Source organism: Phyllobates terribilis, unplaced genomic scaffold (assembly GCF_046119375.1).
Source record: "Phyllobates terribilis strain yellow unplaced genomic scaffold, ASM4611937v1 Scaffold_2__4_contigs__length_985480577, whole genome shotgun sequence".
Taxonomy (NCBI): domain Eukaryota; kingdom Metazoa; phylum Chordata; class Amphibia; order Anura; family Dendrobatidae; genus Phyllobates; species Phyllobates terribilis.
Window position 1 is genome coordinate 944,997,477 of NW_027362762.1, and position 15,883 is coordinate 945,013,359.

The 15,883-nt window shown below is 42.5% G+C and overlaps 1 protein-coding gene across 1 annotated transcript in view; it reads left to right on the forward strand.

The window, feature by feature from the left end:
• ABCG1 (ATP binding cassette subfamily G member 1) overlaps nucleotides 1-14,628 on the forward strand; it is a 70,498-nt gene extending 55,870 nt beyond the window's left edge. The window contains exons 9-15 of the mRNA XM_073668489.1: nucleotides 175-320; nucleotides 2,186-2,287; nucleotides 4,886-5,054; nucleotides 5,903-6,003; nucleotides 6,975-7,133; nucleotides 7,917-8,035; nucleotides 11,044-14,628. Coding sequence (XP_073524590.1) covers nucleotides 175-320; nucleotides 2,186-2,287; nucleotides 4,886-5,054; nucleotides 5,903-6,003; nucleotides 6,975-7,133; nucleotides 7,917-8,035; nucleotides 11,044-11,272 — 1,025 coding nt within the window. The 3' untranslated portion in view covers nucleotides 11,273-14,628. The remainder of the gene's footprint in view (nucleotides 1-174; nucleotides 321-2,185; nucleotides 2,288-4,885; nucleotides 5,055-5,902; nucleotides 6,004-6,974; nucleotides 7,134-7,916; nucleotides 8,036-11,043) is intronic.
• The last annotated feature ends 1,255 nt before the right edge of the window (nucleotides 14,629-15,883 follow it).

A 15,883-nucleotide genomic window follows, 5' to 3' on the forward strand; every position in this document is an offset into this window, starting at 1 on the left:
CAGTGGATTTTTAATCAAAGCTAATTGCAGAGTTGCTTCATTTCTTTATCTCTGATGTATTGGAATAATAAAAAGAAATGTGAGTTGAGTTGTATCCCTTGTCTGATCACATTTTTACGTGTACCAGTGTAAAACCATGATATCGACCATGCGTTCTTCTCCCCCGACCCACAGTCATGGAAGTAGCCTCCGGAGAGTATGGAGACCAGAATCCCCGACTTGTGAGAGCCGTTCAGGAGGTGTGCGGGGCCGAGCAGAAAAGGGATCATTGCGGGGAGACCGAGCCCAACCTGTTCCTGTGGCACAAACCATCTGAGGAGGTAAGCAGGAATGATGAGGACTAGCCCGTCCCGGCAGCTCGTGTACCCCTCCATTCATGGTTTACTACAGTGGGAGCCTATAGGCCATATATCCATATACCTGTGCACTGGGACACGTCACAGCCCCCATTCTGGTATCTGGAAATCCTCCTGACATATTACATAGTTTTTAAGGTTGAAGGAAGACTAAGTCCATCTAGTCCAACCCATAGCCTAACATGTTGATCCAGAGGAAGGCAAAAAAAAAACATTCAACGTAAGATCTAAATGTGATGTGAACAGAGTCCAATGGACGGATGCGTTTTATGTTGAAATATTGGGGTATTACCGTAGTTTCCCATAGAGAGAAAATCCAATATCTGAAATTAATCTCATGTATTACATATTTAACCTGCCGATATGACGTATCTTCCCTCCTCGGCCATCAACGATCAGTTTCATAACTATCAGTGATGTTGCAGAGTCAGGTATGCTGTACTGTAATGATGGTCCAGAGGGTAGTCTGACAATCCAGGGTTTAGTAACGGTGATGTAGTCTAGTCGGGTATGCGGTACTATATTGATGGCCAGGAGGGTAGTCAGGAAATCAAGGATTCTGTAATGGGGATATAGCAGAGTCGAATATGTAGTACTGTGATGGTGGTCAAGAGAATGGTCAGACACTCCAGGATTTGGTAATGTAGACGTAGCAAAGTCAGGGATACGTTACTGTAGTGGGAGTCAGGAGGGTAGTCTGACAATCCAGGGTTTAGTAAGTGTGTTGTAGCAGAGTCGGGTATGTGGTACTATAACGGTGGTGAGGACAGTAGTCTGGCAATCCAGGGTTTTTAACTGTGATGTAGCAGAGTTGGGTATGTGGTACTTTAACGGTGGCCAGGAGGGTCGTCAGTTCAGGGTGTGGGGTAATGGTGATGTATCAAAATCAAGTATGCAGTAGTATAGCAATGGTGAGGAGGGTAGTCATATAATCCGTGGTTCAGTAATGCTGATGTAGTAGAGTCAGATATGTGGTACTATAATGGTGGTCAGGAGGGTAATCAGACAATCCAGGGTTCGGTAATGGTGATGTAGCAGAGTCAGAGATATGGTACTTTAACGGTGATCAGGAGGGCAGTCACAGAATCCAGAATTTTGTAACGGTGATGTGACAAAGTCGGGTATGCTGTACTGTAATGGTGGTCAAGAGGGTAATCAGATAATCCAGGATTCTGTAATGGTGATGTAGCAGAGTTGGGTATGCTGTACTGTAATGGTGATCAGGAAGGTAATCAGATAATCCCGAATTTTGTAATGGTGATGTAGCAGAGTCGGATATGCTGTACTGTGTTGGTGATCAGGAGGGTAGACACAGAATCCAGTATTTTGTAACGGTGATGTAGCAGATTCGGGTATGCGGTACTGTAATGGTGATCAGGAGGGTAATCAGGGAATCCAGGAATTTGTAATAGTGATGGAGCACAGTTGGGTATGCTGTACTATAATGGTGGTCAGGGGGGTAATCAGAGAATCCAGGATTTTGTAATAGTGATGGAGCACAGTCGGGTATGCGGTACTGTAATGGTGATCAGGAGGGTAATCAGGGAATCCAGGATTTTGTAATAGTGATGTAGCAGATTTGGGTATGCTGTACTATAATGGTGGTCAGGGGGGTAATCAAACCTAAAAGGGTCATACAGTGGTTAATGTAAGAGTATAGTGAGGGAAAAGTAACCCCATTAAGTTCATATGAATGGCAGGAGGGAGCCCTGATACATGGTGACGACCCTGCAGCTGTGTGAGCAGGATCATATGTATATCATAAGTCTACAGAAGTTCTCCTACAGAATGATGGGGAATCCCGTTAACCTCCGTCCTTCTTGTTGCAGGACGCGTCGCCCACTGAGGGCTGCCACAGCTTCTCCGCCAGCTGCCTTACCCAGTTCTGTATCCTGTTTAAGCGGACGTGTCTGAGCATCATGAGGGACTCGGTAAGTCGCGCCGTCCGTCCGGATATTATATCGTGTGTGCTATAATGTATCAGAGCCAGCTCCGCTGCTGTCGGCGGCAGAGGCCGCTGGGTGTATTATATAGCGACTCCTGCACTCTATATGTACAGAAGGGGTTAAAATGAACGGATTTATCAACTATCTGTGTTGTCCACAACAACCAATCACGGCGCAGCTTTCATTTTCCAAGAGCACTGTCTGAAATGAAAGCTGCGCTGTGATTGGTTGCTATGGGCAACGCTGACGGGTTTTTATAAAACTCCCCCATTGCGTTGACTTTTAGAAATAATACTCGTCTACCTCAGTTTCCATGACGACGGGTATAATTTTCTGTCATCTGTGTGCCGAGAAAACAAAATGTAGGGTTGTTATAATCGTTTGAAGGGCGACAATCAATTGGAAAAATGACCTTTATATAAAATATGTGGAAGAATGACAAAAATCCGGCTCTGTATGTGAGAATATGTCCGGGCCCTGGGAATCGGGGCCACTTAATAACCCCCATCATTACTCTCTGTGTCCTATGAGACGAGGTCTAGGTCGCCCCTAACAAAATTTGTAAAGAAGTCGCTGCTCATTTTTGTTAATGGACAGGCATGTACTGTAAATCGTTTTGGTCCAATACTGCCTAAAATTAATATTGTGCCCCAAAAAATGTCACCATACACCACCAAATGCCAGACATCGAACACATAACAGTGCCGACACAAACCTGAGGGCACTGTTCTTATATAACAGCGTCTACGGTATAATACCGTACAGTGAACACATATGAGCGCTATATAGTGCCCACATTGTACTCCCATATGGTGCCTACATCATATTGCCATACTGTGTGCACACGTCATACAGAGCCCACATGATACTCGCATCTAGTGCCCACGTAATAGACCCATACAATGAACATGAGTACCGTATGGCGGCCACATAATACTATGGTACAGCGCCTCTGAAATAACATATTATAACAACACATAATACTGTAATCCAGGCCCCACATTGTATTACCTATAGATTCTACATAAAAGTGTCATCAGTAAGCACATGAGAGTGCCATACAATGCCTACATAATGCTGCCATACAGTGTCTACCTAATGAGTTTTAATGATTACATATCAGTATGATATATTGACCGCATCATATAATACTGCTACACAGTGCCTACATAATAGTGCCAGACAATGAGTACACATCAGTGCCATATAGTACTTACATCATATAATACTGCCACAAAGTGCCTACATAATAGTGCCTGACAATGATTACATATCATTGCCATACAGTGCCCACATCATTTAATACTGTCTTATAGTGCCTACACAATAATGCCAGTCAATAAGTACACATCAGTGCCATACAGTGCCCACATGATATAATACTGTCATATCGTGCGTACATAATAGTGCCAGACAATGAGTACACATCAGTGCCATACAGAGCCCACATCATATAATACTGCCACAAAGTGCCTACATAATAGTGCCAGTCAATGAGTACACATCAGTGCCATACAGTGCCCACATCATATAATACTTAAACAAAGTGCCTACATAATAATGCCAGTCAATGAGTACACATCAGTGCCATACAGTGCCCATATCATATAATACTGTCATATAGTGCCTACATAATAGTACCATAAAACAAAGGCATATCGGTATCATAAAGTGTCCACATGATATAGTACTGACACATATTGCCTATCTATAACAGTGCCACACAATGAGTACACATCAGTGCCATACAGTGCCTATATCATAAAATACTGTCACATAGTGCCCCTACATAATGACGCCATACAATATCTGTATAATAGTACCCACATAATACCACCATACAGTACCTAAATAATGTCACAACTGGTGCCAAGACCGGTTTGTGACTGGCATGCAGGGAAGATGTTTAAAGGAGTTTTCCCCAAATTGCAAATTATCCTCTCTCCACAGGATTGGATGAGAACTTGCTGATCCTTGGGGGGTCCGTCCAGTGGGACCCCTGACAATTCAGAGAACGTGGCTCCAGAACCACAAGTGCTGTACTCTGCTTTCTCCATCAGCCCCATAGAAAATGAGCGGAGCGGAGGTGGAACATGCTCACCTCTGCTCCATTCAAGATGGGGTCCTGCATCGCCCCCGTTTTCGGGGCTACAGAGCCCCGATCTTTTGATCGCTGAGGTTCCCAGGGCTCGGACTCCTAGCGATCAGGAAGTTATCTCCTAGTTTATGGATAAAGGATAACTTTTTATTTTGGAAGAACCCCTTTAAGGTATTATCTTGCACTGATTATCTTACATGACTTTTTCTGCTCCATTCACATCCGAAGCTGCGTTCCCATTTCGGGTTTCCCGTTACTGGAGAGCAGGGCAGTATAGTAGCTTGGATGGTTGTGTTCAGAAGTCTGATACTTTCCTTTCCCATAGATAGGGGCATTGAGGGAACGTTGACATTTTCTTCTCCAATCACATCCCAAGCTGCAATCAGAATCTCTATAACTAATGCACATTGAGTTACATTTTTAGGGAGTTGTTGGGGGGGGGGGGAGTATTTTCTTGAGGCTGATGACTTTCCTCCTCACCCCAGGTGCTGACCCACTTACGTATCATGTCCCACATTGGCATTGGGCTCCTTATAGGGTTACTCTACCTCGGGATCGGTAACGAGGCCAAGAAGGTCCTGAGTAACTCCGGCTTCCTCTTCTTCTCCATGCTCTTCTTAATGTTCGCAGCTCTCATGCCGACCGTCCTCACGTGTGAGTATAATGTGTATCACGTAATGTAAAGTGTGGAAACTATTCACTGTGAGAATCCAGGTCATGGTGGGAATGATTACAGCAGCAGAAGAAGAGTGCACTGACCTTGTGGGAGGCAGTGACCTATAATGAGGTTACTGAAGACAGGGCATAGGAACACAGACAGGATGTGAGGAAGGAAATGGAGGAAAGTGTAAAGTCAGGGACTGAGAATCCCATAGTGGAAGTAATAGGGCTTCCTGCAGCACAGAGTATTTTAGGAGGAGTGATCTGATTTTGTAGGAGGCAGTGACCTATCCCATCATGTTATAATATTAGAGAGGACAGCATCATGATGTGGGAAGGAAAATGGAGGCAAGTGTAAGGCCAGGGATTGACAGTCTCATAGTGGAAGTTGTTCGGTATCTTGCAGCACAGAGTATTTCAGGAGATGAGTGATCCGACTTTGTAGGAGGCAGCGACCTATCCCATCGTGTGATGCTATTAAAAAGGACAGCATCACGATGTGAGGTGGGGCATGGAGGCAAGTGTCCATCAGGGATTAAGAGTCCCATAGGGGAGGTAGTAGGGTTTCCTGCAGCACAGAGTATTTCAGGAGATGAGTGATCTGAATGTGTAGGAGGCAGCGACTTATCCCGTTAGGTGATGACATTAGAGAGGACAGTGTCATGATGTGAGCAGGGAAATAGAGGCAAGTGGGAAGTCAGAGACTGAGAGTCCCATAGAGGAAGTAGGGTTTCCTGCAGCACAGAGTATTTCAGGAAAGCAGTGTACTTCCATGGATTACATCTGTGTCTATTGATTGCAGTGGATGTAATAATAATATTCTGCCTTCTGTTTCTGCGCAGTTCCTCTAGAGATGGGAGTATTTCTTAGAGAACATCTCAACTACTGGTACAGTCTTAAGGCATACTACCTCGCCAAAACCATGGCCGACGTCCCCTTCCAGGTAACACATGGATGACTTTACTTTTTTTTTTAATAAAATATGATTTTAAAAGGAAGATTGTGTGGTTGACACCCAGCTTTTCTTCATACTTCAAGTGGAAAAGCTGTGTAGATACGGGAATGGGGATGTATACATGATTAGGGGACCCTTATCGGAGCTGTCCCGGCGGCCATATTGGTTGTCACTTAGCTTTCCTGGAAGAACATTTAACAAAAATAGATTATGAGAATTTTTAATAAGAAAGAGAGAACACCGGGATGTTCATTTATTGGGAATCGTTCTCATTTGTTCTGTTTTTTTTTTCAACTAGGGTTTTCACAAAATTGCAAGTTATCCCCTAACCATGGAATAGTGGATAACCTGCTAATTGCTCGAGGTCCGACCCCTGGGAAACCCAAAAATGGGTTCTGTGAACTCGGATCTGCTCATTCCCGTCTTGAATGGAGCTGCGCATGTTTGATCTCTACTCCCATTGACAGTGAATGGAGCGGAGGGTGAGCATACGCATTCACTCCATTGAAGATGGGAACAGCAGATCTGAGTGTGCAAAGCCCCATTTTTGGGATTGCAGGTTGTCCCAATGGCCGACCAACTAGTTATCAACAGTGGCGTATCTTGAATCTTTTGGGCCTCAATACAAAATCTCCAACACTGACCCCAACTATCACGGGTCTTCTCGTATGGGCCGAAGGGACCTTTTGGGCTCTGGTGGGACTGCAACCTCTGCACATACTATAGTTACATCCCTGGTTATGAGCCATTCTATACATAGGGAATTATATGCATTTTTGGGAAAACTATATACTTGCCAACAGTCCCAGATTGCCAGGACTGCCCCAATTTTTTTGTGCTGCTGTGTTCACAGCCTCCAGTTATTGGCTCTGACCCAGTTATCCTAAAACAGACATGTATCCCCTCTCCTGGACCTGAAGTGGAGAATCATCCCAAACTTGTATTTTTTTTATTTCCAGATCATGTTCCCGGTGGCGTACTGCAGCATCGTGTACTGGATGACATCGCAGCCATCGGACGCCCTGAGATTCGTCTTGTTCTCGGCTCTGGGAACCATGACATCACTAGTGGCTCAGTCCTTAGGACTTCTGATCGGGGCAGCATCGACCTCGTTACAGGTACACAGGGGTTATAGGATTCGGATAATTTCCTTCGGTTGCATACATCCATGTTAAAATCTCTACTACCTGTCGCCACCACTAGGGGGCGACCTGTATAAGACACCCACTCTGAGCATTATGAGACATGTACATTCTGCCACCTAGTGAGAAAATTACAGTATATACCGGATATAATACACGCATTTATACCGATGTAGCAGAGCTCAATTTGTCATGTACTGTATGTTTTTGGGGCGGCTTTATTTCTGCACTGCGGCTTTACCTGCCATCCTATATAAAGAATAAATAACACATCAGAATGTGAATTCTGACAAATGAGGCGCTCAGCTCTGCCACATCCTTAAATCTAGATGGACTTTAATATATTGCACGTCTACGTAAAAATTGCCTTATAGGGGTATTCCCATCTCTAAGATCCTATCCCAACATGTAGTAGGTGTAATAATACTAATATTATCAAACATCTCCAATTAGAAATGTAGTATAGTTCTTCTGATTCACTGTGTTGATTACCCCATGTGCAGGGCATTGCAGTAGCTTAGGTATCCATTATTAGGATCACTAATTTAGTTACATTTAGTTAGTTGTTAGTGGTCGTACCCATGGTCGTACCAATGCCTTGCACATTGGGTAAGCAACACAGCGAATCAGAAGAACTATACTGCATTTCTATTTGGAGATATTTGCTAATATTTTTATTAATACACCTACTACATATTGGGATAGGATCTTGGGGATGGGAATACCCCTTTAAAATTAATATCCCTCTTCCTTCTACAGGTGGCAACTTTTGTGGGTCCGGTGACGGCGATCCCCGTTTTGCTGTTTTCTGGATTCTTTGTCAGCTTTGACACCATTCCAGGCTACCTGCAGTGGATGTCCTATATGTCGTATGTCAGGTATGGCGGCATGAATGTGCCTTGTGCATATCTGTATTTATATGAAGCCTTGCTTCCAAGAGGGATAAGCGGCACCTACTAGGACAAGGAATGAGTCTACGACCCTCATCACTATACACTTGCTTACAGTGATTGTCCAGAAATAGAAAATATGTATGCTTTTTTTATGAACAGCACCCCCCTCTGACAATTGATTGTGTCCGGTACTGCAATTCAGCCCCATTGAAGTGAACGAAGCTGAGCTAAAACAATGCACACATCCAGGGATCAGCGGTGGTGCTGTTTCTGGGAGAAAGCAGACATCTTTTTCTAATCGTGGACAGCCCCTTTAATGCTATGTGACCCTGAAAACTAACCTAGTAATTTTTCATTGTGTCCACTGGGGGGTGCTATTTTACAACCATACAGCAACCTCTAATGGCACAACGCCAGACTGCTGTCCGCATCATCGGTGACCGATGCCAGCTAAGGATCTGTCGCTTTGTTAATCTATTTGGAAATGGAAAAAAAAATATTAAAGGTGATCAGAGGCATAAACATGACAATTCCCACCAAGGAGATGTTTGTTCGCTTTGTATTAACATTTGCTATTCAGGTAGCGCTGTTGTTCTAGGATGTCCGCCATTTCTTTACCGAGGTGAGGTAGTGTGCGGCATTTATTATCCTTAGCTTTTTTTTTCCAGCTGTGTTCATTAGTTTTAGTGTAAAAAAAAAATCTGTTGCTGTCAGTAAATCATCAACTTGCAGGGTGACTGAGCAGAGATCTAACTAATCTGACAGTCGGATCACAGAAATGCAGAATAAGAGTAAACTTTTTTAGTAGTCGGCACCCCCCCTTCTTTTAATGAATAACCATCATTTTACTTTTTTTTCTTCCATAATTCGAAAGTACACGTGACAATAAGAAACCTTGTAATATATCTTATTAATAAAATTTGCTTCGTTCTCCTGATTTTTTTATTCTCAAAATTCTCAATTTTCCCGTAAAATCTGCCATCATTGAATACAGATATTCATATTACTGAGATAGGATATAACAGTTGGTGCTTATAAAGTTCTATGGAGGAGTGTGAAGAAGAACTTGCATTGGAATGGTTGTGTTTGTATCTAGCTCCTCCCCTCCATAGAATGTCTGTGTGTTCCTCTAGCTCCTCCACTCCATAGAATGTCTGTGTGTTCCTCTAGCTCCTCCCCTCCATAGAATGCCTGTGTTCCTCTAGCACCTCCCCTCCATAGAATGTCTGTGTGTTCCTCTAGCTCCTCCTCTCCATAGAATGTCGGTGTGTTCCTCTAGCTCCCCCCCTCCACAGAATGTCGGTGTGTTCCTCTAGCACCTCCCCTCCATAGATTGTCTGTGTGTTCCTCTAGCACCTCCCCTCCATAGAATGTCTGTGTGTTCCTCTAGCTCCTCCCTCCATAGAATGTGTATGATCCTCTAGCTCCTCCTCTCCATAGAATGTCTGTGTGTTCCTCTAGCTCCTCCCCTCCATAGAATGTCTGTGTGTTCCTCTAGCTCCTCCTCTCCATAGAATATCTGTGTGTTCCTCTAGCTCCTCCCCTCCATAGAATGTCTGTGTGTTCCTCTAGCTCCTCCTCTCCATAGAATGTCGGTGTGTTCCTCTAGCTCCCCCCCCTCCACAGAGTGTCGGTGTGTTCCTCTTGCTCCTCTCCTCCATAGATTGTCTGTGTGTTCCTCCTCTCCATAGAATGTCTGTGTGTTCCTCTAGCACCTCCCCTCCATAGAATGTCTGTGTGTTCCTCTAGCTCCTCCTCTCCATAGAATGTCTGTGTGTTCCTCTAGCTCCTCTCCTCCATAGATTGTCTGTGTGTTCCTCTAGCACCTCCCCTCCATAGAATGTCTGTGTCTTCCTCTAGCTCCTCCTCTCCATAGAATGTCTGTGTGTTCCTCTAGGACCTCCCCTCCATAGAATGTCTGTGTGTTCCTCCTCTCCATAGAATGTCTATGTGTTCCTCTAGCTCATCCCCTCCATAGAATGTCTGTGTATTCCTCTAGCTCCTCCCTTCCATAGAATGTCTGTGAGTTCCTCTAGCTCCTCCCCTCCATAGAATGTCTGTGTGTTCCTCTAGCACCTCCCCTCCATAGAATGTCTGTGTGTTCCTCTAGCTCCTCCCTCCATAGAATGTCTGTGTGTTCCTCTAGCTCCTCTCCTCCATGGATTGTCTGTGTGTTCCTCCTCTCCATAGAATGTCTGTGTGTTCCTCTAGCACCTCCCCTCCATAGAATGTCTGTGTGTTCCTCTAGCTCCTCCTCTCCATAGAATGTCTGTGTGTTCCTCTAGCTCCTCTCCTCCATAGATTGTCTGTGTGTTCCTCTAGCACCTCCCCTCCATAGAATGTCTGTGTGTTCCTCTAGCTCCTCCTCTCCATAGAATGTCTGTGTGTTCCTCCTCTCCATAGAATGTCTATGTGTTCCTCTAGCTCATCCCCTCCATAGAATGTCTGTGTATTCCTCTAGCTCCTCCCTTCCATAGAATGTCTGTGAGTTCCTCTAGCTCCTCACCTCCATAAAATGTCTGTGTGTTCCTCTAGCTCCTCCCTCCATAGAATGTCTGTGTGTTCCTCTAGCTCCTCCCTCTCCATAGAATGTCATTGTGTTCCTCTAGCTCCTCTCCTCCATAGAATGTCTGTGTGTTCCTCTAGCTCCCCTCTCCATTGAATGTCTGTGTTCCTCTAGCTCCTCCTCTCCATAGAATGTCTGTGTTCTTCTAGCTCCTTCCTCCTCCATAGAATGTCTGTGTGTTCCTCTATCTCCTTCCTCCTCAACAGAATGCCTGTGTGTTCCTCTAGCTCCTTCCTCCTCCATGGTATTTTAACAGCACCAACTGTCATCTCCTATCTCAGTAATGAGAAAATCTGTCTTGTACTATTGATTTATGAAATAAAAATTAAAGCGACGCTTACTCGACCTCAATAGCAATTTTTTTTTTACACTTTTCACTTTTATTTTTCGCTCTCCCCAGATTTACACAATATCTTTTTTTTAACAGATACGGCTTTGAGGGAGTCATTTTATCTATTTATGGCCTGGATAGAGAAGACCTTCACTGCGACAAAGATGAAACTTGCCACTTCCAGAAGTCGGAAGCCATACTGAAGGAACTGGATGTTGAAAATGCAAAGCTGTACTTAGACTTTATCATCCTGGGAGTCTTCTTCATCACTCTGCGCCTCATAGCCTATTTCGTACTACGATACAAAATCCGAGCGGAGAGGTAAAAGTTTAGAGTAAGAAGAAAGGTTAGTTAGATGGATTCATGGAAGACTTCCACCGAAAGATCATTATTGTACTGCTCTACTAGGGCTTGGGAGATGCCACCAGACCCAACTTTGCTGCAGCCTGGTTGGGTTAGTTCACTCGTTGGGTGATCTCAAAAACTGTGGAGGTATTTTTTTTTCCTTTCAGGCCATTGGTTAATTATAAACTTTCTAGATTTAACTAGGAAGAAGCAAAAGGGAAATCTAGAAGGTCAAGAGTCGACTACTCAATGTTCCTTCAAGGAAATGGACGAACAGACATCTTCATCCCATAATCCTTGGTCTAGTACTGACGTAGAATGTCCTTGCAGCTAATGACTGTCTAATGGGATAAGGGGGGATATTTTGCTAATTTGACACTTGGAAATTTTTTAAACTTTTTTTGAATCCTTAAGACATCTGCTTTTTGGATATTCTAGATCTTCCAAATACTCCAGATGACTTTGACAATCCCAGTATCGGTCACCAAGGGAATATCTGAGATAACGCAATAGGATTGACTTGGTGGGTACAGTTGCAACTATTAAAAAACTACCCCGGGTAGCCTTTGGGGGTGGGGTTGGTAATAAAATATGCCTTATATGCTAATACCCTCTTAGCTGGTTTCTTGGGACATCCTAGAAGTTATAGGAAGTGGTTTCTGCCCCTGTGGGTTAGGGAGATGTTGACCTGATGGCCACATCATGATTGTTTTCTGGTGAAAAAGGCTCACTGAAACTTGGTGAGACCCAAATATTACCTATATAGTCATGCTTCAGCTTGATTCCCCCAAATGGGAAGGGGGATCCTTTAAAATTTAGTTCTGCTTTTCCAGAACTGGTCTCAGAAGTATTCTTGAAGGATAGACGTATATCTAAACATAACTTTTATTATATGGCCCCACCAAAGACTTGGTTGAGGTCTGAATGTAGTCAGGAGATGGATTTAAGGAAGTCATTTGATTGTACAGTACTTACAAAAAACACTCATAAAAACATTTACCAAAAACATCCACATCCAGGTTTGTAATTTCACTTGTCTTTAGTGGAATTGTCTTTGAGGCATGCCAAAGCAACGTTATGGGGCTGTGAGGAGGAGAGAGGGCCTCCCAAGCCTCCCTGTTCCTTATATGTCTCAGCTTAAACTAAACTTAGCCAAGGAAGAAACCCATGTAAAAGTGTGTTCGGTGGTCTATCCATTACATGCCAACTGTGTGCTATTGCACACTAGAATTAGTAATCAGATTTTTCTAAAAAATAATCATGAATGGGAAAACCTTCTCAAAATGTAACTATTGCCTACAAACTTCAGGCAGATGTTATATAGAAGGAAACCATGCTTTCATGAGTGCATCTATGTTTTTATAAAAATCGGATTAATAAAGCAGTAGGATGTAAGAGAAGAACATGGCGTAGATACTACCAAGCCGCCTTGTCCCTTATATGTCTCAGCAAAGACTTAGCCAAGGAAGAAACCCATGTAAAAGCCAACTGCGTGCTATTCCTCATCAGAATTAGTAATCAGATTTTTCTAAAAATAATCATCACTGGTTAAACCTTCTCAAAATATACCTATTGCCTACAAACTTCAGGCAGATGTTATGTAAAAGGAAACAATTATTTATGAGCGAGCATGCTCATTACTCGAGATTTACGAGCATGCTCAGGTGTTTCCCGAGTATCTTCAGCGTGCTCGGGTGTTATGTTTTAGTCGTCCTGTGTTCATGATTTGCGTCTGTTTGACAGCTTTAATAGATGTGAGGAATGCTTGTTTCTTAGGCATTCCTCACATGTATTAAAGCAGTCAAACAGTCGCAAATCATGAGCGCTGAGTGACGAAAACATAACACCGAGCACCGCTGAAAATACTCAGCGAGTACCCGAGCATTCTCACCAAAAGGGTTAACAGAATATACTCACTCATCACTAGAAACAATGCTTTCATGACTGTATCTATGTTTTTATAAAAATCTGATTAATAAAGCAGTAGGATGTAAGAGAAGAACATGGCGTGGATACTACTATGACTCGGTGCTCATTTCCTATCTCAGTTCAGACTCACCTAGAGAAAGTGACCTATGCAGCCCCATGTAAATAGATGTTAGGCCGTGTATCCATAGCCGACATTTGCAACATGCCATTCCACATTGTTACTAGTAATCAGATTTTTCTAAGGATAATCACAGATAAAAAAAGAAAAACCTTCTCAAAATGTAGCTGTTGCCCACAAACTTCAGGCAGATGTTATGGAGAATGAAACAATACTTTCTAGGCTGCATCTATGTTTTTACAAAAATCTTCTTAATAAATCAGTAGGTTGTAAGAGGAGAACATGGCGTGGATACAGCTAAGCTTCCTTGTCCTTTCCTTGTCTTAGTTCAGACTCACCTAGGAAAGGACTGCCTGATAACCCAATGGATTTAGGCGGCGTATCCAGTAACTAGTTACCAATCCACATTGGTATTGGTATTGGTATTAGTAACCAGATTTTTCTGAAATTAAAGATGAAAAATTGTTTCAAAAGTTACCTATCGATCACAAATGTCAGGCAGATGTTCTGTAGAATGAAACAATACTTTATTGAATGTAGACTCACCCCGCTCAAAACCACTCCCTAGACTCTTTGTGGGCCCATACACTCATTGTTGACCCACCCAAGCGTGGTGGTATTTTTGCTTTTGCTCTCTGGGTTTCTCCACTGTATGTACAAACTACCTCAACAGTATGCTCAACGATATTGACATTTTTAGTTAGTATTGTTTGAAGCCTGCAACGCAGAACTGTTCCCTATATGAATGTATCTACGACGCTTTCTGCATGTTTATAAGGCACCATCACCAGCATTGGGGTCCCATGGGGGGAGCATGTGTTTAGACTATCAGGAAATATTGTGCTTGAAATTAATCCCATGTTTAGGACGATTTTTCAGCATTTTTTCCATCTTGAATATTGCCACGATTCTACGCAAAAGGTGGTCACCATATTGCAGCACATGTATCAGTTTGTGGCAGGAAGAAGCGTAGACGTAGTACATGTACATGGCTACATAATCCCTATATTGTGGCTTCTGAGGACATTAATGGCGGCCGTCACCTAGATAGTTGTCCGGTCTTCCACAGCAGCATCTGATAATCTCATAGTAGATTTTTTTTTTACATTTTTTATTATTTTATTGTTATTTAATTAATTGATTGCAGCACCGACCTAGAATGAACTAGAAGAGATTTTTCCTTTTCCTTGACCAAAAGATTTTTGTCGATCCTGTTGTGTACGTAATGTGGATCGGCAGAGAACGTATTGATATTTTGTATAGATAAATAAATTTGTATTTAAAACCTATATCCATCCCATCATTGTTTTCATTTCATCTCATCAATGCATATAGATTATAATCAGGACCAGAGTCACATACTTAGAGATGTATATTTCACATAAAATTACCTTTTCTCCTGATTACTGTTTATTGAGCAGCATTCAATCATTTTTTTTCCAAAACTAATAATCATTATTACCTATTGTATGATGAAAAGTTTTTACAACTTTCTAACAAAAATGTTTGTCGCAATTTCTCACCATTTTCAAAACTTCTGTTTGCTGTCAGTGAATGACAACTTTCTTGCTCACACTTCTAAAGGGTTGAAATAATAGGTCAAGTAAACTCAGTAGTAGTTATTATAATCCTTCTCTTATCCCAAATTCCAGCTTTTAATTACCCCACCCTGTTATAAAAAAAACGTGTCAGAGTCAGGTGTGGCTTTCAGAATCTGAAATTTCCTATTCATTGCCATCAAGCAAAGCTTTTGAAAATGGTAAAAGATTGTATTATACATTGGAAAATTGAACAGCTTTCATTATACAATGATCAAAATGGATGTTAATTAATGGCATGTCTATAGGATATACAGGCTAGATATGGGTTCTATATCTAGGATATATATCTACATGGAGGAAACAGGTCCTCCAACCCATCTGGTAAGGTCAGGGCAGGCACCTATAGTGCTGGAGGGGCCCACAGTACCCAGTTTCAATTGGTGACATCCACTGTACATGTACGGCGGATGTGCACACTGCATATATGGACTGGGCTCGTGAGCCATTGTATACAGCCGGCTCCCGAGTCTGACTGCTGGTATCAGAGGACGGATCGCATCAGTTCAACTGCTTATGCCACTCCCAATCCTGACTGCGCCATATAAGAGGGTGGAAGAGTCCTGATGCCATTGTTCCTCCTTCCACCACGCAACATGGTTGCGGGGTGCCAGTGACATTGTTATGGCAGCAGGGAAGGTCTACTGAAGGCTCCCATGTCAGCCATGTTTGCACCTAAAGTATTGAAGAGTATAAGTGTATTATATAAGTTCACAATCACTAGGGACACTATGAAAATGTAAAATATATATAATTTATATAATATAAATATAATAAATAAACAAAAAAAAATAATAATTAATAAATATTATATTTATCCCATCTAATAAACGTAGAGAAAAAAAATCGTAATTACAGGATCGGTGTTTTTGATAATTTCGACCTCCTAAAAATAGTATAAAAAGAGATTAGATAGTCGTATGGACTTCATAATGATAATGATGAA